This window comes from Drosophila mojavensis, unplaced genomic scaffold (assembly GCF_018153725.1).
Source record: "Drosophila mojavensis isolate 15081-1352.22 unplaced genomic scaffold, ASM1815372v1 contig_80, whole genome shotgun sequence".
Classification (NCBI taxonomy): domain Eukaryota; kingdom Metazoa; phylum Arthropoda; class Insecta; order Diptera; family Drosophilidae; genus Drosophila; species Drosophila mojavensis.
Genome location: NW_025318906.1, coordinates 2287081 through 2310714, shown reverse-complemented (window position 1 = coordinate 2310714; position 23634 = coordinate 2287081). Strand labels below are relative to the sequence as shown.

Genomic DNA, 23634 nt, shown 5'->3' with positions numbered 1-23634 from the left:
AAATGTCTATGTGTGTGCAAAAGTTTCTATTTCTGCCACTGCCTTTGCCTATGCTCCTGCTTCAGTTTCAGTTTCAGTTTCAGTAGCGAGCTGCCAGTTCCCAGTTCCCAGTTCCCAGTTCCAGTTGACAGTATAAACACATCAGCCATAACCATATCTCATAGGGCTGCTCGTAAATTTTGGAGACTTTCACACAGACCATTAAGCGTGCCTCTCACCCTATCTGCCTAGCTCTCGCACTCTCGCCTGCATATACCCTAAAATGATAGAATATGTTTAGGCAGGGTATGACCTATTGACATGGATTTGTGACCCAAGACCCAAGGTCGTCTTTCCGATAGATAATTAGAGCAAATCAGCACAAATTTTGTTCAGATAGTCAAGTCTGTCTGTCTCGATTAGAGTTGGAGAAGTGACATTCAAATTTATGTGGAGCAACAGGAAATTTGCAGTGACTGATGCATTCCCTTTTGGCTAAAACTTTCCTTCATTTTCATAGCATGAAGTTATGTATATATATATTACATATTATATTTGAGCATGGAACTGTTGGGAGTTTAAATATAATGTTTGGTATACCGAGTCTATAGTGACAACTTTAAAGCATATCTTACTGTTCTAACATAACACCAGGTTCAGGGCGCTTACAAGTCAAATAGTCTAGGATCTATGAGATCAGATATGTCAAGGTAGATGTGTTATAACAGGGAAGACATGTGACGCCATGGTTAAATGTTCCAAGACTAGGTTCTTCCCAAGGATATGGTTTAAGGTATTCCCAAGGCTAGATTCTTCCTAAGGATATGCTTCTTCTCATTAAGATCAATCTCCAGGACTTTAAATGCTCTCAAGTTTTGAATGTAAGGTGAGCTAAAACACAAATAGTATGTCAGCTTATATTATACACGAATGCTATTGAGATCATTTTCAGATAATTTGATATATAAAGTATCACACATCTAAGGCATTCTGCACTTCTTTCAAACTCAGCTCATAGTTAGGGTATATTCTAATCTAGTCACTTGTTGCAGCAACTACTTTCAGGGTATACTCTAGTCGGGTACTACCACCAACAACCATCGTGGCTTGTTTTGATACACTTTCGTTGTTGTTTTGTGTTGTTTGTCTGTTTTTTTGGGTGTACGCCTCTTCGGCCCCAGCCAAAAACGCATTTGGAGACGCGCACTAATTTTCGGATATTCAAAGCCATGAAAGTCAAGTGTGCGAGCTTTCGGTTTAGTTTAGTTGGCCAACAGTTTCTTTGGTGACTCCGGGGCACGTTTTGCATTTTATGGTAATTTCTTTACATTTACATTTTTAAACACCAAAAACACAGCTCGAGCTCAAGCACAAGCCAAGGCTGTAGCTTTGACACCTTTTCGGCTTAGGCGCAAAGAGTTCAATTGAAATTTCAACTACATATATGTATGAGCGTGGCCATAATTCTCTATCTATGTATCTAGCTATCTATATTTTCATACGCCGTGTAGGTGTTTGGCTGGCGAACTGGTTTCCATTCAAAAGCCAAATATCATACAAAAACATCATCATCGCGTTGCTGATAATCGGCCAAGTTTTCAGATATTTCGCCAAGAGAACATTTGTCGCCTTTTCAGTTTCAGTTTCGGTTCGCCGGACTCAAAAAGTTGTCCGACTGGTTAACGTCTAAGTGATTTAGCCAATGATATGTGTGTTAAGACTTGGTTTTTGTATTTCTGTTGTCAGTTCGCCTTCTTTTTTTTTTTGGCAATGCCTCGGCTGTTGTCTCTCCACTTATGGACAGACACTTCCGCGTGCGATTTGCCTCGGGGATCAAACTTGGCACTCGTAAACAGAAACGGAAGAAAACAACAAACTTATTTGAAGGAGCTGACAGCATCTCTCGAGCACTCAATAGGCTGTCATTTGTGCAATTTAATTAACGTGTTTTCGGTAATTAGCTTTTCACAGATGTCCATTAGCCATGGCTAATCATATTAATAGAGCTTATAGACAGACTTCTGACATGCTCAAGACTCGATTGAAGCCTAAAAGAATGTGAACTTAACTGTGTTATATTTGACTTTTGTTAAGAACTTGGTATGTAGGCAAACTACAGAGCTTAAGAGTTTGAGTAGAGCAGATTCTAGCGTATTCAGTTTCAGTTAATGTTTGGGTTGAACTTGTGATAAGAGCTCATAAGGTTAGAGAAAAGACAAAGTTAGAGAATTAGGGTATTGAAGTAGATTAAAGGCAAAGCTCAAAACAAATGTTTTATTTTTATTTAAAAAATCATAAAACTAAGTCTAGCTGATAAGATAGACACCAAATCACCATCGTCAATTCATACTACTTCAATCTCAAAGTCTGCTCATTTTTCACACCTTGCCTCACTGTGCAGCTCAATGTTTAAACAGCCAAAGGCAAATACACTACCAAATCGTCTAGCCTGAGGTGGTTCTATGCCAGAGCTAAAAGCCAGTTTATGCTCTGATATTTACGCTAATTACTTAAGCAAATGCCGTTGCAGACGTAGCTCTATCTCTCGCCAGGCGGCAGGCGGCAGGCAGCAGAAGCATCCGAAATTTTATGGCTGGCAAATAAAGTCGAATTACTGATTTCAGTGCTAAGCCGGCCAAATGAGCGTCTGTGGCCACGCCCACTTATCCACTTTGTTATATATATAGATATATTTGTGGCATATACATTATGGCTTAATAGAGAGGTGGTTCGGTGGCTCAGTGGCTCAGTGGCTCAGCGATTCGGTGGCTGCTGCCTTGGCATAGTTTTTGCTGACGGGCGCAATTTTATCGGCCCAAAGTAAAAAACCATTTAGTCTAGATAAGAGCCCAACTGATTTATAGCAATGGCAGCAGCAGGTGGGGGCTGTTTCACTCTGTCGATTATATATACTGACTACACTCTGGCTAAGTGGGTGTGTCTGCTTATTGTTTGTTGTTGTTGTTGTTGTTGTTGCTGCAATAGTCGATTGAGTATGGTCAATTTGTGTGTCTAAAATGAAAGATATATTTATAGCGCAGCTGGCATGGGCTATGGGAACTTATAGAAATTGAAATCAATTTGGGCATAAAAATGGGACTGTTTTTGGAAAAGTCAATATTGGACCTAGACTTAAATGCTGCATGAATGTGTAGAACAAGATTTTCCAATTCTCTTTTGTAAATAGTTATGCTGCAATAAGAACTTTAATCTTATCACGTAGTTGCCTCAAAAACTTAATTAATATTATTATATTTTCCCATTAGTATTCACTAATTTTCCCTCTACTCCCTTCTGTAAATACATGATCAATTTATTCAATCGGTTTGCTATATTTAAAAATAAATTTTATCTTGTATTTAAACAAAGCTAAAGATTAACTAGAAATGGAATAGTAATATATCAAGTACTATTTTCATATATATAATTTCATATCAAGTCAACAATTTTAATCCATCAAATATGGTAAACAAATATTGTATTAAGTCATTATTGTCTTTGTAGCTAGTTTATCTATCTAGTTGTTTACCCATCTATCTAACGTCTCTCTCATATATATATATACATATATATGTATATTTTATATAACATCATATATTTTTGCTTTTTAGACAAACCAGCTCCGGTTCTAGCCTGTTTAGGCATTTTCTATGCCAAAACAAATTTCATTTTTATTCCGCTCTTATGAATTTATATATCCTTTTCATAGCCCTCTAAAAACCCAAGCCTTTTCCTCTGCTGTCAATTACAGTAGTTCGGAAAACTTGTCAACAATGAAGTTCAAAATTGTGCCAAAAACCCAGTTCACGTGCCACTTTCAGCACGCAATTTTATTGACACTTTATTGGCATGTGAGCAAGCCGAACTGCTTTAAGAGCCTCAACTAAACTACTACCAAATCCAACCACACCACCACCCACCCACTTGATAGCTTTTAAGCAAAAACTTTGCTTGTTATTTGTTTTTGGAAAAATTTGATTGCCTGTTTTTATTTTGTTGAAAGTTTCTAAAGTTAAATATTCGATTAAGTGGTAAAGGGGAAAAACAAACATGAGTATGGATGCCTGTCAGTGTGTGACACACCTGCATACGAATTTATGCCTCTCTAATTGGACACATCATCAGCATCCAAAACAGATTCTCAATTAAAATTAAACCAAATGGCATTTCAGCCAAAGCGTTGACAACTTCTGCAACGCAACAAAACTGGCAAAAAATCAAACACTCGAGACACACGCACACACACACACATATATATAAACACCCATACACCCATACCATACACACTTACCAGTGATGCAAGCTAAAAGATGTTCGTGTTGCCCCTTTTGGGTGGTCGTTGGTCGCGCACATTTTCCCAGATTTATGATTTGTTTATTTTGCGTTCTCATTTTCGATATTCGCTGCGATCATTCGAAATGCCCTACAGAGAATGTAGAATAAACAGGCATATTAGTTGGCTTGATAACAAGAAAAAAAAGTTTAATTAAGATATAGAAAGGAGAATCTTAGAGGAGACTTGGTAAAATAAAATATATTTAGCTGTTAGTTGGAGAATGCCTCAAACAACCAACAGTACAGTAGAATCCCGACAATTCGTAATTGAAATTATCGAGAATTATTGTGAACGATTTATCGCGATTTTCGAGACTCGACTGTATTAAAGAAAAACTTATAGCTTATATACCAAATACTTATCTAAGACTAAGAACTCTATCAGTTTCCTTGAATTTATTATCAACGAAATAATGTCCAATTTGGTTCTAGATGTTAATAAATTAGCTAAGTAAATGAACTCTGGAACTGAGATTAGACATTATTTATATATAGAATTCAATATATCCTAAAAACAAAGATTTACTAAATCATGTTTTTAGCTGACCCAAAAGCTGACCAGCGACTCAACATGATTCGCCAACTTTATAGTCGAAAGGCATTTAATATGCTTTAGCCTAAATTTAACATACCTTATACTTTCAGCTTATTCAATTCACACAAATTTAAGATCTTCAAAATTACAAAATAATGTGACCATAGAGTCGCCCTTATAAAGCATCACCTATCAAATTTCCACAAATCTGAAACCTTTTAACCTTTTTGAAGCCAATCTAATATGCTATTTTATAAGCTAAGCACAAAAGTTATACAAATGACGCAAAATAAACTCAGCTTGGAGGTGTGATCAGAGCACAAAATGAGTTCATTTATGAGACACTTTGTAAAATTAGGCAACCTTTATGATAAGCTGAGCTTTGGATGCGGGCGAGACGTGTAAACTTGAGAGGTGACCATGGAGGTATGTTGAGCGAATTGATATGCCCATTTCGGTTTGGCTGAAGTAAACATTTTTCACATTGATTCAATTAGTTGCGGGTATATCAAAGTCTGAGATGCGTCGAGTCTTTGGCACAGCTTTCTAACTTGTTGACTTTTTGAGTCACAAGGCGTGAGGCATGAGGCATGTGGCATATGGTGAAGGGGGGGTGGGGGGGCAAGCAATGTTGTTTTGTTTACCAGAGGCGCGCGTCTTGGCGACACATTCACAGCAGCTGAGTGGATAAATATATATACATATATTTATATACATACACATACACATATACACATATTCATATTCATATTCAGGCAGCTCATAAAGTCGGCAGAAAAACGCACAACTGCAAAAAGATTTGCATTTCGAATTGCTGTCAGCACTAAAAACGCAACTGCAGCAGCAGCAGCCACAGCCAGAGCAGCAGCTGGAATGGGTCGTGGGGCCTGTGGCAGCAGGGGGCGGGGCTCGCTTTTAATAACTGAAACGGGGATCGCTGGCTGTTGTTTATTATTGGCAAAATTCATAAATGGGCTGGCGGTGGCGAGTGCGTGAGTGCGTTTTAGGTTTAATTATAAACCAAACAGACGCAGCTAAAAACACATAAGAGCGACGTAAGTGGCAGAGCAGATACCCTAGAAGATGATTGTTGTAGTTTGCTATGAGTTTAGTTTGAGAGAAAAACTATATGCCATGGAATTTTAGGTGAAATAAATCAAAGTAAAATAGGTAACAGTGGAATAAGTGGAAGAACGGCTAAGAGCTGCCCTAGAATTAGAGATCCATCATACTTGCTCTGTCTAGAGTACTACCTAGAGTACTATAAAAATAATAGTCGAGTTCTATAAATATTTTTATTCTCAATAGAGTTTTGTTTTTATTGAGCAGATACCCTAAGCTCTCTACTCTCTGTATATGTATATACTTTATAGACAGAGTTAGGACCTTTAAGTACAATTTGAGAAGACTAGACTAGACTAACGCCATTCTGATGCAGTACTAATATATGTATATATTTATATACTCTGTACATATTTATACTTTATAGATATCTGACTTTCACTGGCTGTCGCATACACTCACACTCAAGCAGTATACCCTGCCTTCCCAAAATGCCCCATAGATTCGCAATATAAAAACGCCTGAGACAAACGGGCGCTATGAGTATGAATCTGAATATGAATACTCAAATGCGTGCTCGTCTGCGTTCAAGCAACAGCAGCTGCTGCATTTATGAGCCGACAGATACTGTACATACACACATTTAAATATATTTATGCATACATTTATATATAGAGAGAGCAGGCACATCCATCAGTTGGTTCTTGGCCCGAACTGTTCGACGTGCCCAAATTGCATTTGCATTCAAGTTATTTGCGCTAATTTCACGTTATGAAATTTTTTATTTCGCACATTTGCACAACGCGTTTGCTTGCCTCGTTTTTCATTTTAAGTGGAAAACGGCAGGAAAACTGTGCTGTAATTAAAATGGCAACTAAATTGGACTAAACAGACTGCTCCGCCGGCCATTGGCTTGTAGTCGTAATTAAATCGCAGCGCCAGACTAAAGCGGATTGTCTGCGGGATTTGAATGACAGCCTGAACTTGAGCCAAGCCGGCAGAGACTCTACCAAAGGCAACGCTCAAGTTTAGACGGCAATTAGTTACGCAAAAACTATTTCAAATTCTCAACTTGCATGGCTTAAAGCAAACTTAAAGTTTGCACTCGCAGTTTGAAGAAAAATAAAAACAAATTGAAATATCACTGAGATTCCAAAACTCGAATGTAACAACTGTGGCTTAACAAAACTTTATTTCAAATAAAGTTGCGGGCAAAAGTTTCATCTTCGAGCTGTGAAAACCTTAAAACATTTTAATTAAACTCCCAGGAATGCATAAAAAAACCTAAAGGACATTTAAGCAAAAACTTAAATAGTAATATTGTTATGAAAATGTAAATAGATTTAGTAACAGGAGGAGATCAAAAGAGATAGCGAGAGAGAGATGTATAGTTAAATTGAATGTAAATTAAATTAGAATCTATCATCTATGATAGGTCTTTCCCTATATATTTACTTATTTATTTCGATATATCTATCGGTCTATACTTCAATATTCCAATCTTTCCCCAGAAATCGAACTGATTAAACTTCAATCTATCTGTCTATCTATTCAGGATTCTATTTAGACTTCCAGATATCTATCTACCTTTCGAGCTTCTTAGATTTCTATCCTTCTATATATTCATTTCATTCTATCAATCTACTATCTAGCCATTTTCTCGATTTTATAATATTTCTATTTATCAGAAACTATGTAATCAGTTTCTAAATATGTATATATTTATCACTCACTGTATCTTTCCATTCACCCAATTTTCGTTCACTTTAAATGTAATCAACGCGATTCGTCTCCTTTTTTAATTAAATGAAAATATTTGCTTCGCTTTGAATTAGATATGCCAACTGTGTATAACATGCATAATCCAACTAAAATCCACCCACCCAAACCCCCCTGCTACACTATTTCTCTCTTGCTTCCATTGTGCTCCCATTGTGTTGGAATCAGTTAGGTTAGTCTGTCATAAATATCATAATAATAATCCCGGGTAGCCATCAACAAAATCCACTTGTGCAGCTCTATGAATAGCGTTCAACTGATGCAAATTCCATGCCAGTTAAGCGAATTGTGCTGCCTCCAATCCGGGTCTGACCACCCGGGCCCGGACACTGAGCCGTAGACACATTGCACAATTGACGCCATCAACGACTCCAAAAAGGAGATGCCACAGCGCTTTTGTTATTCAATCCGAATGCCAAACGAACGGGTGGGCGTTAGCAGAAAGCCAACGAAAAGATTGTTTGTGAAGTAATCAAAAATGTGCACTGAGAGAAAAGCATGGCGTGTCAAGTAAAACTGTGTAGCTCTTTAACAAACGAATGACAGACAGATAGCTAACAGAGTAGGAAATGAAAGTTCTGATTAGCTTTCATATTCACGATAAATTTCGAGTTGAAGTTGACAGAGTTGTACACTGAGAGAAAAGTGTGATGCGATGATGATGAAACTTAAACAAATGTATTAAATATTAGTTTGAATAAGAAAAGGGAGAAAACTTCTGATGGATATTTATATATACATACATACATATAATACACTGAGAGAAAAATGAGAAACAGCATTTAAATAACATGAATTTGAAAGAGAACTAGAAAAGATGGAAGGAACTTCTAATTGGCATGGCATAATTCTTCATATTCAATTTTTAAGTTGACAATATTTTACAGTGAGAGAAATCAAAATATAAAATATATATATTTAAAATATAACAAGGACATATAGAAGAATACAGTTTAACTTTATAATATTTTTTCTTATTTTTCTTATTTTATATGATTTTTTTTTCTCAGTGCATACAAGTGTCAGAGACTTGTGTAAGTCCGTGGCATTACGTCTAAAGAACATTTGTATTTCACTTATTGTTGCGTGCTAACAACTATACTTAATATGCAACAGCTATTTTCGGTGGGCCACTTGAATTTCACTTTGTCAAAGCCTTTTCCCAGCCTCAGCCCCATCTGCCCAGCTCCCAACGTTCCCTCCCCACTTGATAGACCCTCTCCCAGCCCCCTAGCTGGTAGCTCACGCAGTAACCGCATCTCGCATTGCTGTGCGATGTTTTGCGGTGGTAATTGCACGCGCGCTGAAGCATATCGTATGTTGCAGGTTTCCGTTGCTGGAAAACCGGGAGAAACGACCTAAAATAGCGGAACCATGGATGGGAACAAAAAGAAAAACTAGATAGAATCGTGGCGTACGAGGGCCGGGGCGGGGGGTGCGAGTGCGAGTGCGGGGCCTCGTCAATATTGGCCGCGACAGCTTTTGTTGTATGCACGAATTGTACGTGTTGCAATCTTCAATAGATACAACAGCAGCAGCAGCAGCAGCAGCAGCAGCAGCAGCAGCAGCAACTACGGCTACAGATACATTTACAGATACAGATACAGATACATTTTCCACTCAACAATTGCGAGCGTGCGTTTGTTCTTCTTTCACGCTTGCTGCATCGAGCTGTGACTCGCTCTCGCTGGCTGGAAACAGAAAAAAAAAACATGTTCTTTGTCATGCTGGCTGCCTCTGCTCTGTAGCTGTAGCTGTAGCTCGTTCTACCATTTGTATCTATGTAACTGTGTATCTGTGTATCTGCATCTGTGTCTGTGAGCCAAGTGCATGCGCCCTTTGGCCCATTAGGGCGCAACCGTGCATAATTACATCTGTTAATGTATTTGTATACGCATTTCCATCTGTAGCTGTGTGTGTGTGTGTGGTGTATCCGACTCGGAATCCCAATCCGAATCTGAATCAGTGTCTGTTGTGCTACGCCCCTCTTTTTTTGGGCAATTCTAATTACACGCGCTATGATTGATGTTTGCGGCTCGGTATCTTCTATAGAGTTTTTGTAGCACTTAAGCTTCTTTTGTAATAATTTCACATTTTTGACCATTAATTCTTTCACAAATTTCGCTTACTTGCATCAAATTAAAAACTCATTAATCTTGCTGTTCGTATATATACATTTGAAGTGTATATATTTTTCTTCATATTCATATATATGCACAACTTTTCACACACACACACACATACACAATGCTAACCGCAATTGCCACAATATCCAGGCAGTCGATTTATGTTGCCCTTTTAATTTGTCACTCGACACGTCAATTATATAAATCGCTTCTATATGTTGCATGCTGCTTGATGCGTGCTACGTGCTGCGTGGCTGCATGGCTGCATGGCTGACAACATTCCCATTCTCATACATAAATAAGAACAAAAGATATTATTGTACTCTCCATCATATTTATAGAGAGAGTATATTGGTTCTGATTGAGAATTTGAATATATTCGCAGAGATATAATCCCTTCTCTGTAAACTATATAACTAACTAAATACAATCGACATATTTGTAAAGCGCTTTACCACACTCTTTGAACTCTATAGATAACTCGTCTTATATAATATCCCTAGATAATATTATGTTAAGAAGCTAGCTTTTAATTCACAATGAAAACACAAAATACACAGTTTTGATAGTCGTAAAAAGTCAATACAAACAGCTGGCACAAACGATAAGACTCTCCACAATGCACAAGGCAGAGTATTAAGAAAGAAAATAATCTTTATGAAAGCCAAATATTTTGTCAAGTTTTATTTTCAAGTTTTCATTTTCTTGCATTCCCTTTTGCGGCGAATATTTGTGAATAATGTGTGAATTTCTCTCGTTTCAGCTGCATCATAACTGAGGCCCATCCCCCCACACCCAGCCACAAATCCAGGGTATGTGTGTGCGTAGAGAAATGCCGAGTAAATTTTTACTATTGATTTCTACAAGTGTATAAAGAAAGAGCAAGCCATCGCTCAATGGATAAATAAAACGCACACTGAGAGAAATAATCTACTGATTGCATAACGAGCGAAAACGTGTCGAAAAAAAAGACCAGCCAGAGAAGGGGAAAAACAAAAGCAACAACAACAGTTGCAGCTGCCGTTGCGGCTACTTTGCTTAATTGATTTCTGTCTTGCAATGAGGCGTTTCAATGCCAACAACAGCAGCAGCAACAACAACAACAACAACAACAACAACAGCAGCAACAATTTGCTGATACCAACTAAACAACAACAGCAACAATCACAACTTCAGCAACTGTGCGACAACTGCGTTTTGGGCGCGTTTCGTGAGCGTTTTGTGCGCGACTTTTCCACGCGCGCGTTTTTTAATTAATTTGAAACCGCGCTTGGCCCTTTTTTTGTGTTTTTGGCTACGGTTTGGTTGTGCGTGCGCGCGTGTGTATGTGTGTGTGTCCAAGCGGAAATCAGCAATTTAATTTACAATAAGACGCTTGCCAAGGAGGCATCCAAAAAGTGGAGCGAAAACCCATAAAAATAAAGAAAAGGAAAGCAAAACAAAGCACAGTCACAGAGGAAGCAGCCAAAATGTTCGCGGGCATCAGAAAGAGACTAGCACGCAAGTGAGTAATACCAACAGCCCCCCGCCCCTCTTGATGCCATTCTTAAGTCTTTTTGTCAACCATTTGAGCTGCTTTTATTTTATCGCAGTTGGCCCTTTACCCTACAAAATACCCTAACTTGGGGAGAGTAAACACCTTCAGGTGGAAATATTTAATGGAAGGGAATGTGAGATTTACATGGAAGAGTATTAAGCTAGAGTTATTTAAGTTTAAGTTTATATTTGTGCTCTGTGGAGTTAACTTAAATATAGAAACTTAAATCAATAGATCTATTTGCATTCCAACTTGCTGGGACTCAGATCCTCAAATCTGAACTATTTATAAGACGGGGATAACAACGAGCAAATGCAGCCAACTTCAAGTTGTTAATTTTAAGAAATATATACTCTTTTCACAAAGTAAACGAGTGTTGAAATCTAGTATTAGGGCATACGAAATCCGACCTCTGATACTTTTACTCCATTCCTGCCTTTATCGAGGCTGTCCCTTCGTCGTTTTCATGGCCCAATTCCTTTGTTAATGACTTACGCGATAAAGGTCAATGCGGGAGCTGGGGACCGGAGGGGGTCTGCAGCATGGCCAACCCTCATTCCAGGGCGTTTTTCAATTTGCAAAAATTAGTAGAGAAAAAAAAAAGTTGTTTTTAGAATATCATTTACTATTTGTCTAATTAATTTTGTTGCACAGCTGGAGCTGGAAATTGGAGCTCATTTGCACGCAGCACTCGAGACGCCGCGCTGAAAATTTTGGGAGACAACTACAGGCCCACTCTCTGTCTTCACTCCGCCCTCTTTATTAATGCCAGTCAGCAGCCCCTACGCCCCCTCCCCCCGTCACACCCCCTCTTCAGCGTGACATTGAAGCTTATGAATTTGCTGATTTGCGCAAATGTTGCACGTTTCGACAACAATCATCATTTATCATCATTCGTCGTCATCATTATCATCATCGTTTATTTTTTTAGCGTTTTTCTTTAATGAGCCAATTAGCTTAAAAAAATCTTTATTATTAGCCCGATTGCTGGAGACGAAAACCAGTTTCTATAAACAAAATTGAATTATGCCCCACAAATTGGTGGCCGAACTGTTGTGGCTTGTGGCGCGTGCAGACCCCGAAACGATCTAAGTGTAATTTCTAAAACTCTTTTTTTTTTTTTTTTTTGCAAGTAAAAAAACTATTAGCAACTATTTTCGTGGGAAATTTTCATGAATTTCGTGTTGGCCTCTAATGAAAGCCATAGAAAGTTGAGGAGTTTGAAGAATAGACACGTAATTGCTTCGAGTGTGGGTGCCTCCTCCAGAGTATTCAATTGTTAGCCCACATGTGAAAGAGAGAAAGAGGAAGAGGGGAGAGGTGAGAGTGCGCATGTGTAACTCTCTAAGTGGGGATTATTGGGATTAGAGAACAATTCTCCTGAAGGGAATTTATAATCAGACACTGAGCCCATTGAGAATGTCAGCTCAAGGTATAATTGTTTTTTTTTTTTTCGTAAAAGTGCAAGTAATGGGCAAAAGAAGTCGTGGCAGAGCCCATATATATTCTTGATCAAGAAGATGAACTGAGACGATGGAGCTCTCTTCGTCTGTCTAACCACGTCAATCTCAGAACCTATTAGATTGAGAGATTGTTACTTGACTTCTTATAGATCTTAACTATATGAAATATCGATACTCAAACGTTATCCATTAGTACATATCATATATAGGACATATATCACTAGCTTAACAATATACTTTATACTAAATAAAATTTACATATTATATCAAAGCAATTACAATGAAAAGAAAAAGAAAAAGGAAGCTTAAATCCTTGACAAACTTCATTTCTCTCTATGCCTCCATCTCTCTTTCAATCTCTCCCCCTCCTTAGGCCTCTTTTCACTTTTCAAGTGGTCCACTTTAGAGTTTAGCTCCAGGTACATTATACATCACACGCTCCAGTATCTGACTAAGTACCTGCATAATTCACACCCACTCCTTAAAAATATATATGTATATTTGAAAGCCCCTTGGTAGATGACAAAGGCGAATGTTTTTCATTTTTAATGTTTTTCTTTTTTTTTTTTTGGTCGAAGTTGTTTACAAGTCATGATGTGCTAATTATTACAGAAAAGTGCAGCCAAATGCCTTTTAGCACTTAACGTTGACGGCAGCTGGAGGGCCACCAACAACAACAACGTAATACTTTAGGCTCAGGTGCTAAAAACACCTGTGCAAATAGAAACCGAAAACTCTAAAGTTGTAGTCGAGGCCTAAGCTTCGACTCTTGTGGCACTTTTTGTAGGTGGCAGCATTTAAGCAACATAACGGAGACTCAAAATATACATATATATGTATGTATGCGTGTGTATGTATATATCCTCATGTATATATAATTTGTTCAAGCTTCAGATCTTGTGTGTGGGCTCACACACACACACACACTCTTACAATGTTCATAGAAATTAAACGCTTCGTCTCGCAATCAAGCGCGACTAAATTTAAGAAATAACATGTATAGTCTATGCAATAGGGCATACACGACTGCAATATGCTCGCTCAAGATAGTTGCTTGAGAACAGTAACTTTTTCAGATACGCCAAGCTGCAAATATCTGAATTTTTCTACTCTTCTATGAAGAAGGAAGCTTACTAGAGCGAAACCTAATGAGTCTAGCTCTATAAGTATATATATAAAATGTAATCTAGACACCCAGACTGCCCAAACCAATATACTCTCTTATCTCCTAACCAACGAGCATCGAAAATAATTACACGAAAAGCCATAACACACAATTTTATTTAACATTAAACATTAAGCACAAGATTTTATGTGGGCAAGCATTAAACTTTACGCGTGCGGCCCACAATACGTGCGATAACCCCTGAAAAAGTTGATGAATTCTCACGCCTATAAAACACAAACACACACACAAATCCAAACTAGACAACAAAGCACACACGAAGCTGAGCTCCAAGTCGCGTTGAGTCTAGCTGCATAATACATAACATATAATTAGCTGCATCTTGAGTTTCTTTAAGAAAAACTTGCATTTATTGCATGCCTAATTATGATTGATACGGGAACACAGGAAATATGTAATAGGGCGGAGCTCGAATATGTAATATGCTCGGCTCTGCAAGATGTTTAATGTGCTCTGGTGAAAGTTTTAAGTAGTTTCTCATCATTAAGATTATATATGATGATGATAATTGTGAGGTTTTTAAGAACTTTAAAAATGTTGTGAAAGACAAAATCAGCTGTGTAATGGAGGCGTTCTTAAAGACGAGTGTTTACTGTACATTGGAGTGAAAGGTGGTGAAATTCGAAAATGTTATAACATGAGTTTAAAGATATGTAGACGGAGTTACTTTATTTATTTCAATAAGAAGCTCGAATGTTCTTAAACTGCACTCTCTCAAATTTTAACATCTTTTGTAATAGATATAAGTCGGATGTATAAATCTAGATCTCCTTATATGCGCAGCTACAATAGTCTCATTGTTTTATATACTAAATGAATATGGAAGATTTCAGCTCAGATCTTTATAAAGATATGCATAGATGGAAGCTTAGAAATAGATACTGATCAAAATATTCATTCATGCACTCATGCATTTACATTTATTTATTCCCATATCTGGCATTCATACATAAATGTATTCACATTCTTTTTAAATAAATATGTAGCATATGCTTTAAATATTAGACCACATACATACATATATATCTCACATATGTATGCAACCTTCCAAAATACCCTGTAGCAACGGATATGACAACCAACAACTGTTGGCTTTGGCGCCTTTGTTGATAATTGTTGTTGTTGTAGTTGTTCTTTGCTTGTTTTTGTTTTTGTTATTCGGTGCCCCCAAGCAGCGTTTTCCATTTTGTGCTCATTTCTGCTGGCTGCGCTCATTGTTCTGCCTGAGCTTGTTGTGCAGCCGAGTTATCAAATGTATCTTTGTATCTTTTGCTGTAACTGACTGACTGACAACTTGTGAGGCTGCGCATGTGCCACTTAGACAAGCTTATTGGGGCTTATGGGTTAAAGGAAATGTGATGCAACAAAGCGTGAGGCGTAAGGCGTGAGGCGACAGTGGCAGCGGCAGCGGCAGCAACTAACGCAGTTACAAACTGTGCGTGTGTAATAGGCAGTTTGTAGCTGTTGTAGCTGATGTAACTGTGAAATGTATCTGTATCTGTAGCTGTGGCATGTCGCTGTATCTGCAGCCTTGCGCTAATTTCAAACTAAGATTACAACGGAACAGAAAGCCTAGAAAACTATTGCAATTACCGGATATGCGCAGCTCTTGATAAATAGCTCAAACACACAGAATATACATATACACAAACATACACACATACAGAGGTGGTCAAAAGTATTTACACAACGAACATTTTTCTACATGCTCTGCCTAAAGAGCTTTTTTTTGTTGTTTTCGTTCGCCGTTTTTGAAAAAAAGCTTTTGTGGCATAAAGCCTATTCTATGTAGAAGCGATCGGCTGAAGAAATTGCTAAAATAACGATACATGCTAATAAATAGAGCGAAAAGAACAATTACTTAGAGGTTGTCAAAAGTATTTACACACATTTTTTTTGCGTCTTTAGTATTTACACAAAACTTAAACAATGTTTATTGCTATTGTTTAATGTTATTTCTTTTGGATTTTTGTTTTATATAACTAAGGGCTTATTTATTTAAGTTTGTGTTTAGTTATTTCTGCTTTTACTTCAATTACAGCCCGATGCCTTGCTGGAATTGATGCCACTAAGGATCGGGCAAAGTCAATTGTTAATTTCGACCAAATTTCGGTAATTTCCTTGATGATATCGTCCAGTTTCGGTCCTTGTTGAATAATCTGTTTGATTTCATCATTACCCAAACATTTTCATTTGATAAGGCCCGGACTTTGCGAAAACCAGGGCAGAATGGCTTAGCTTAAGTCCCTCAAAAGCTTTGTGGGTATTGATCCTTTATGGCAAGGAGCATTATTTTGCTGCAGCAGCCAGTCAATAACTAGAAATAGTCTGTTCCCTATGTAAATCATGGTGATTTAATATTGGCAGATATCCTGATTGATTTAGAGTGCCTCCTATTGGCACCAAAGTAAAGCGTTTTGCTTTAGAGTACATTGAAAAGCCTTTAGATCTTTTGCACAACGTTTTGAGGACAGATGAAGCTGAATTTCAGTTTCACGGGTCATTTGGAAACATCTTCCTGCATTAGTGCCGAAAAAAAAGAAAAATGCAGTGAAGCCTCTTATCTGATTTGGAGGTGGGAAGTAATGTCTTGCCAATAGGAGGCACTCTAAATCAATCAGGATATCTGCCAATATTAAATCACCATGATTTACATAGGGAACAGACTATTTCTAGTTATTGACTGGCTGCTGCAGCAAAATAATGCTCCTTGCCATAAAGGATCAATACCCACAAAGCTTTTGAGGGACTTAAGCTAAGCCATTCTGCCCTGGTTTTCGCAAAGTCCGGGCCTTATCAAATGAAAATGTTTGGGTAATGATGAAATCAAACAGATTATTCAACAAGGACCGAAACTGGACGATATCATCAAGGAAATTACCGAAATTTGGTCGAAATTAACAATTGACTTTGCCCTATCCTTAGTGGCATCAATTCCAGCAAGGCATCGGGCTGTAATTGAAGTAAAAGCAGAAATAACTAAACACAAACTTAAATAAATAAGCCCTTAGTTATATAAAACAAAAATCCAAAAGAAATAACATTAAACAATAGCAATAAACATTGTTTAAGTTTTGTGTAAATACTAAAGACGCAAAAAAATGTGTGTAAATACTTTTGACAACCTCTAAGTAATTTTTCTTTTCGCTCTATTTATTAGCATGTACCGCTATTTTAGCAATTTCTTCAGCCGATTGCTTCTACATAGAATAGGCTTTATGTCACAAAAGCTTTTTTTCAAAAACGGCGAACGAAAACAACAAAAAAAAGCTCGTTAAGCAGAGCATGTAGAAAAATGTTCGTTGTGTAAATACTTTTGACCACCTCTGTATATGTATATGTATGTTTATGTGTCTATTTTGTGTTTTATGATAGGGCGTAAAGTTTTTCGGCTGCTTTTGCCTAATTGCGAGTCGACATTCGATAGGCTTTAGTGCGAGGGTAGCATTTACACAATTTCACAGTCTCTTCACAGTTCATAGTTCATTTGCCTTTCGTTGGGCATTGCATAAAACACATCTTTTGTTCGCCTTGATCAATAGATAGTTAGATAGAGCACACTTCATCGTAAAGTAATTGCAAGAGCGGAAGAGTGACAGGGAGGGAAGATACAATGAGCACATTTTATGCCCAGCAGCAGTGCCTCTCCTCTCCTCTCCAGCTTAGCAAACTTCACAACCTCTGCCCATTCTCTTCGTTTAGCTGTCATAAATGCGCCATTAGAGCTAACAACTTCACTTAGACAAGACACCCACCCACAACAAAGTATGCCTCTCCCCCTCTCTCCTCTTACACTCAAGCACTCTGTCACACACACAAAAGATATGCCATTTTATGCATTTCAAGTGCGTCGCCGTCTGTGCACTATCTCACATCTCTAATAACTCTGTGTGTATGTGTGTGTGCCTGTCTATTTGTATATGTGCTTGCTGCACTCCGCACATCATCTGTCCGTCTGTCTCCCTCTCGCGCCCCTCGTCGCATATGTCTGTCAGAGCGAGTGAAGTGTCAATTCCATCATAAGCCAAAGTGGCGCACATATCGCATAACATTTTCACAAAAGGGGCGACAGGCCAAATCAAAGGAAAAAAAGCAAAATTATTGAACAATATCTCAACTAAACGACAAATACAAATGAAATGTGGGAAAAGCAACAGCAACGTCGAGTTTTATATACACTTTCAATCTATAAACACAATATGTGTCTGTTTGCATAAATAAGAGAATATTTTTGCTACTCACCCCCTCACACATATACCTACATATATTTATTTATGTATGTATGCATGCATGCATGGAAATATTGCCAACAAGAATTTGCACTTAGTAAATGGTTATGGCATATTAAATAATAGCAGCAAATCAATATAAACAACACAACACACACTTCACTTTAACATTTTGCACTGCTATTTGGCTTTTAATTTGAATTCTCACACTGAAACAAAAAATGCACAAAAAATACGCGAAGAACGTGGATGCTGAACTTCGCCGCGAGCAACAGCTGATTTATAAGAGATTTCCATAAATGCAGTGTTGCACAATTTTAGCAAGCTATTACGATTAAAGTGAGTTACATATCGATAATTGCAATTATAAGACTAGCTTTGCAGTCAGTGTTGGCATTTAGTGATCATATAGCTAAAATAAGCTACTCTTCGAGTTAAATAGCTAAAATCATTTTAAAATGTGATTGGCTTGAAAATAAATTGTGAAAGAGAGAATTTAAGTTTTTAAGAAGGAAACTTCAAGAATTCAAAGCTGAAATTATAATTATTCAAAATAAATATATTATGTTTAGTGAAAATAATATTGTACATATGTACTATTTAATGCCTTTTCTTTCCAATGTTTTTTGCCAAGTCACTTGGCACAGCTGGTGTACCTCACTTCACAGTATATACTCGAAAAAATGGGCACAATGAAAGCATCAAGCATAGACGTCTGTCTCCTCTGCATTTTGACAGCAAACACGCTGCACACGGAGCAGCCGCAATCCCTCATTCGAAAAGATGCGGATACCAGCGGACACCGATACAGATTTCAATTTGGGTGTGACAATTGCAGCCGCAGTCGAAGTCGCAGCCGCCAGACGCCATAATGATGAATACCTTTTTAATGAGCAGCTGACGTATGAATATGTATAGATCGCACAGACCCCGGAGACGATTTATTATCGCCTCGACTTGACGCGAAGCGACGCGGCTCGACTGGCTTTGCCTTGTCTTGCCTTGCCTCAGCTCTAACGGAGCGGAGCGCGCAGCCTGCGGAGTTGCAACAGCTAAATTACACGGGCTTTTTCTCTTTGATACCCTGTAGTCAATGAAAATGGTGGGCTTACTAGCCAAAAGGCTAAATATAACTAAATTGGCATAGCTTTTTTACGTGCTTGAAGAAGGCTCTTCCTGGCTCTCTGATTTGACCTGCAGATACCCTGTAATCTTAACCATTGAGGCATGTGGTTTTCTCTGGCCAAAAAAAGGCTAAAAGGCATGCCAGCTGGCTTCAAATCATACAGTTTTTGCATTTCCTTAATTAAGTATAAGTGAATATGATCATCGATTATTATCGATTAAAATCGATATTCATTCTTCTTCCTTTTGAGTATCTGCCTTTGTCTCACTACTCGAATATTATTTCAGGGCATTCCAAAGTCGTCTATATTCCCTTTGCTTACACTTGTTTCTTTATGCGCCTCAGCCGCAAGCTTCAATCATAAATTGTTACCTTTGACGCATGGAATGACCCTAACCTACCCAAATAGTTGACCAGAGTATTTCTCTTTATTGCGCTTTGACATGCAAAGTGAGTTGTTCTTCTTCTATTACAAATATACACATATATACTATTGCTATATATGTATGTATGTGTTTCCATGTGTACTAAAAATTAGTTAGTAGAAAAATTTGAAGTCAAAAAAAGTGGATATCAAATCAAGAGGAGAAAGCAACAAATTTTATTTGAGTTTGCTTTTCATTTATTTACGCTGCAATTAGCGAGCGTTTACTGTAGTGTCTAAGTTTTTAGCCCTTTCCGTCCTTTTCTGTATCTGAAATAAAACTTTAATATTTTATTTTTATTTACATTTCATTACAATTAAACTTGAAGTTTTTTATTAGCGAGTGTTTACTGTTTTAGCTTCTTCTCTTTAATCTATTTTCTCGCTCTTTGTCAAGATATAAAAACTCTATATTTTCTCTTTTTTTTTTAATTTTTTCCAATTACTGTATTCAGTTTATTTTTAGCTCTTTCTCTTAGCCTTTTTTAGCTTTTTTGCACTTGTTTTTCTAATTAAAAGTTTTCGCCCTTAACGCGCGCTACAAACGCAAACTTGTTTCCGCTCGACGCTTGATTGTTGGCCAAAAACACACGCCCATTTGCCACACCCACACGAAATATTTGTAAGGGCGTAGACGCAGCTTTATAGCCGTACAGGGTATTATTGTTGGCTGAAGCGAGAGCCGAGCAGAAGGCGGCAAATGTTTGTTGATAACACACAAATTTATATAGGTGAATGGGAATGTGAATGTGCGAAGGTGTGTGTGTGTGTATCAGGTGGACATATTATATACATGTACATACTCTATATATATGTGTATATCGTTTTATGTTATATGTCGTGCACAATAGCGCGAGTGCGTTATCTATTTCGGCTACGGAAATGGGCTATTGAGCCGGCTGTTTATGGCCCATTAGGGCGCCGTGGCCCAAATAATTAGCATGCCATTGTTGTCCTTGAGGGTCCCCAGACAAGCGATAACCGATAACCGATAGCTGCCAGCCGATAGCAGTTAAAGTGATTGAGTGCCAAGTGCTAGCTACAATTTCCGGCTGGCCAATTGCCAGAGCTACGCATATTTGCTGAATGCAAATAACTTTCTAAGCTGGCTGCACCTTGACGGCTTCCTTTTGCAAGTATGCCTATGCTTGTGACATATATATCAATGTGCTACAGTGAAAACACTGTACAAGTGTTAAATGCTTCAGACAGGACCAACTTTATTATAGCTAAACTGCTAGCTTAGCAGGAGAATTCTTTTATATAGTGTATCGTCTATCAGTGATCGTTTATTGTTTGACAGGCCTTACTGTACCTATGCTCATACTCTATAAGATATATGGAGTCATCTTCCAACTAACTGTTGCTATGCATACTCTAATACATTTATTTTCTGTATATACTAAAACTAAAGTTGTTCACTTCAGTCAGTTTTCACTGTACCAATGCATATGGCCTACTGGATGCATCTACTGTACCTTCACATGATCTTTCAACAAGGTAATTATGGAATATGGCCATATTGATGTGGCATTTGCCATTCATTCATGGTTCATTCCAGCCAGCTTTCACTGTACGCACACCAGGGCCAGAACCAGGGCTTGGCTGGCCGTCAGCTGGCAGTCAAACCGTTGTGTGAAGTGTTTGCCCAGGTAAACACAAGGTGTCCACTTGACTTCCGTTTTGCTGATTGCTTCGTATTCGTTCGCTTCCCGGAATCGCAGTTCGTAACTCGTAGCTCGAGAAGAGAGACGGGAGACGGGAGAAACTCCAAACAAACGTGACATGTGCTGACGTCCGCATCGATGTTTGCCATAGTTTCTGTGCTGCGGTTTAATTCATACGATTTGCATAGGCATTTGGCATTTGTGTTTCTAGCTATTTGCATTTGCCGGCTGAGTCGGCGGCGGGCCCTCTCTTTGTTGTCGTTCATCGCACTAACAATACCAACACCACCACCACCAACTACAACAACAACAGCAGCAGCAGCAACATTTGTATTTGCATATCAAATATTTGCAAATGCCAGCACATAAAGCACTCGAACGCTCCATTTGAGTGCCGATTGGATGGGCCAATAAAGCTCTAATCAAGTTTATCTATATGCGATAAACCCAACGATAACACTTCGATTTCAGTTTGTGCTAAAATGAGATTTAAGCTGACATCAAAAGTTATTGGCTTCAATTGCAAGTTTTAGCTTGTTTGACGTTAAAATTGGCTAGAAGTAGCTAAATGGCTAGATAAAAGCACAGCCATATATTAGCTGTATATATTTAATGGCTATTTATTATAATAAGCGTTTATCTTTAGCTTTTTCTCTAATCAAATAACTTAGCTATTAAAAAGCTAAAATATTAAAGTTTTTACGCTTTGCAATAAAACAGTTCTCTAAATTCAAATAGCCTGAAAACTGCTTAAAATATGAACGTAGACAGATTTTCTGGCATTGATGCTAAAATTCTATTTCTAATAAGTGTATACTCAATAAATGCTAAATTTAGCTATAAATGAGCCATATTTAGGGCAGCGCAGTCTACTTTGAGCTAGTAAATCACAAGCGAATTTCCACCTGATTTTAATATTTTCCTTATTATAATTTCCCCACAAAACTTTTATAGATTAACAGAAGTAAAAATAGCTATTAAAAAGCTAAATTTAGTAATCAGCTGTAAGCTGTAAAATTCAATAATTATGTAAATTTTGATTATGATTCATAATTATGTATAACAATATCTTCATTATAAATCCATAAAAAATAACCATAAAAAGGCTAAATCGTCAGCAGCTCAGCCAAGTTCAAATGCTTTTTTCGGTGGTTTCTTCAACTTCCCTTTACAGCCAAATGACATTTGTTGCGTTGCGGTTACAGAGATCTCATTACGATCAGTGGCTGTCGCCGACTCAATTATGCGACTGTCTGTGTGAGGGTACTATATAGTAGATGGTTTCCTGTTCGAGTACAATTATCAGATGGTTATCGGATCAGTTTTACCCGTATATGCAGAGTGTGCCCATAATAAATCTTGGCTTTTGTTTTTTGTCTTCTCGTGGTTAACGCTTGTCAAATTATGCAAATTTCAAGTGTGGGCTACAAAATCAGTTATGAATGAGTGAGAGAGCGAGAGAGGGAGAGGCGGATAGGGAAGAAGAGTGTGCGATAGAGATGCCCCGAAAAAAATGAAGCAGATTTGGGTCATTGATACAAACTTCGATGGCGCATTCAGTCAACACGTTGTCAACAGCAAAGGGCGTGCTGAAACGCACCTAACCGAGAGTTAAGCGACACCAGAGATACGAGAGACGAAAGACACTAGCGACTCGAGCGAATTTCACGCAGCAACAACTACTCAAGTTTCTCATTACATTAATCACACCCACAGGGCTCTATGAGCTTAAATTCCTTTATATGTAACCTTTATAGAAGAGTAAATTCCCTTGCATAGTGACGTATTTATGCTCGTTCACCTAGTGAAAAGAGTATATTGGATTTATTTTTGGATTATTTTTCTTTAATTACATGTATTATTTTGTATTATGAGTATATTCGATTTATCCGTTAGTCAGTCGTTTATAGTAAATTAATGAATATATATTCTTGATACACCATATATGGTATATCTATATGGTATATAGTTAAATATTTTTTGTATCCGTTTAGTAGTTATTCATAGTCGAGTGAAGGATATATATTGTAGATATACTACTCCTGATATATTTTTAATAAATTTAAATATTTTTAATACAATTATAGTATAGTGATTTATGATCTTTGACTCTCTAGATGACACAGTATATTTATTCTAGATATTCTATATAGAATATATGCGTATATATTGTTATGCCTACCTTT

At 37.7% G+C, this 23634-nt stretch overlaps 1 protein-coding gene across 4 annotated transcripts in view; it reads left to right on the top strand.

Annotated features, from left to right (window-relative positions):
• Positions 1-23634, top strand: part of LOC6578492 (uncharacterized protein DDB_G0284459) — a 65168-nt gene that overhangs the window by 4929 nt on the left and 36605 nt on the right. For all 4 annotated transcript variants that reach the window (XM_015163177.3, XM_015163178.3, XM_015163176.3 and 1 more), the window contains exon 2: positions 10580-11320. In XM_015163177.3, the coding sequence (XP_015018663.1) occupies positions 11286-11320 (35 nt within the window). In that variant the 5' untranslated portion in view covers positions 10580-11285. The remainder of the gene's footprint in view (positions 1-10579; positions 11321-23634) is intronic.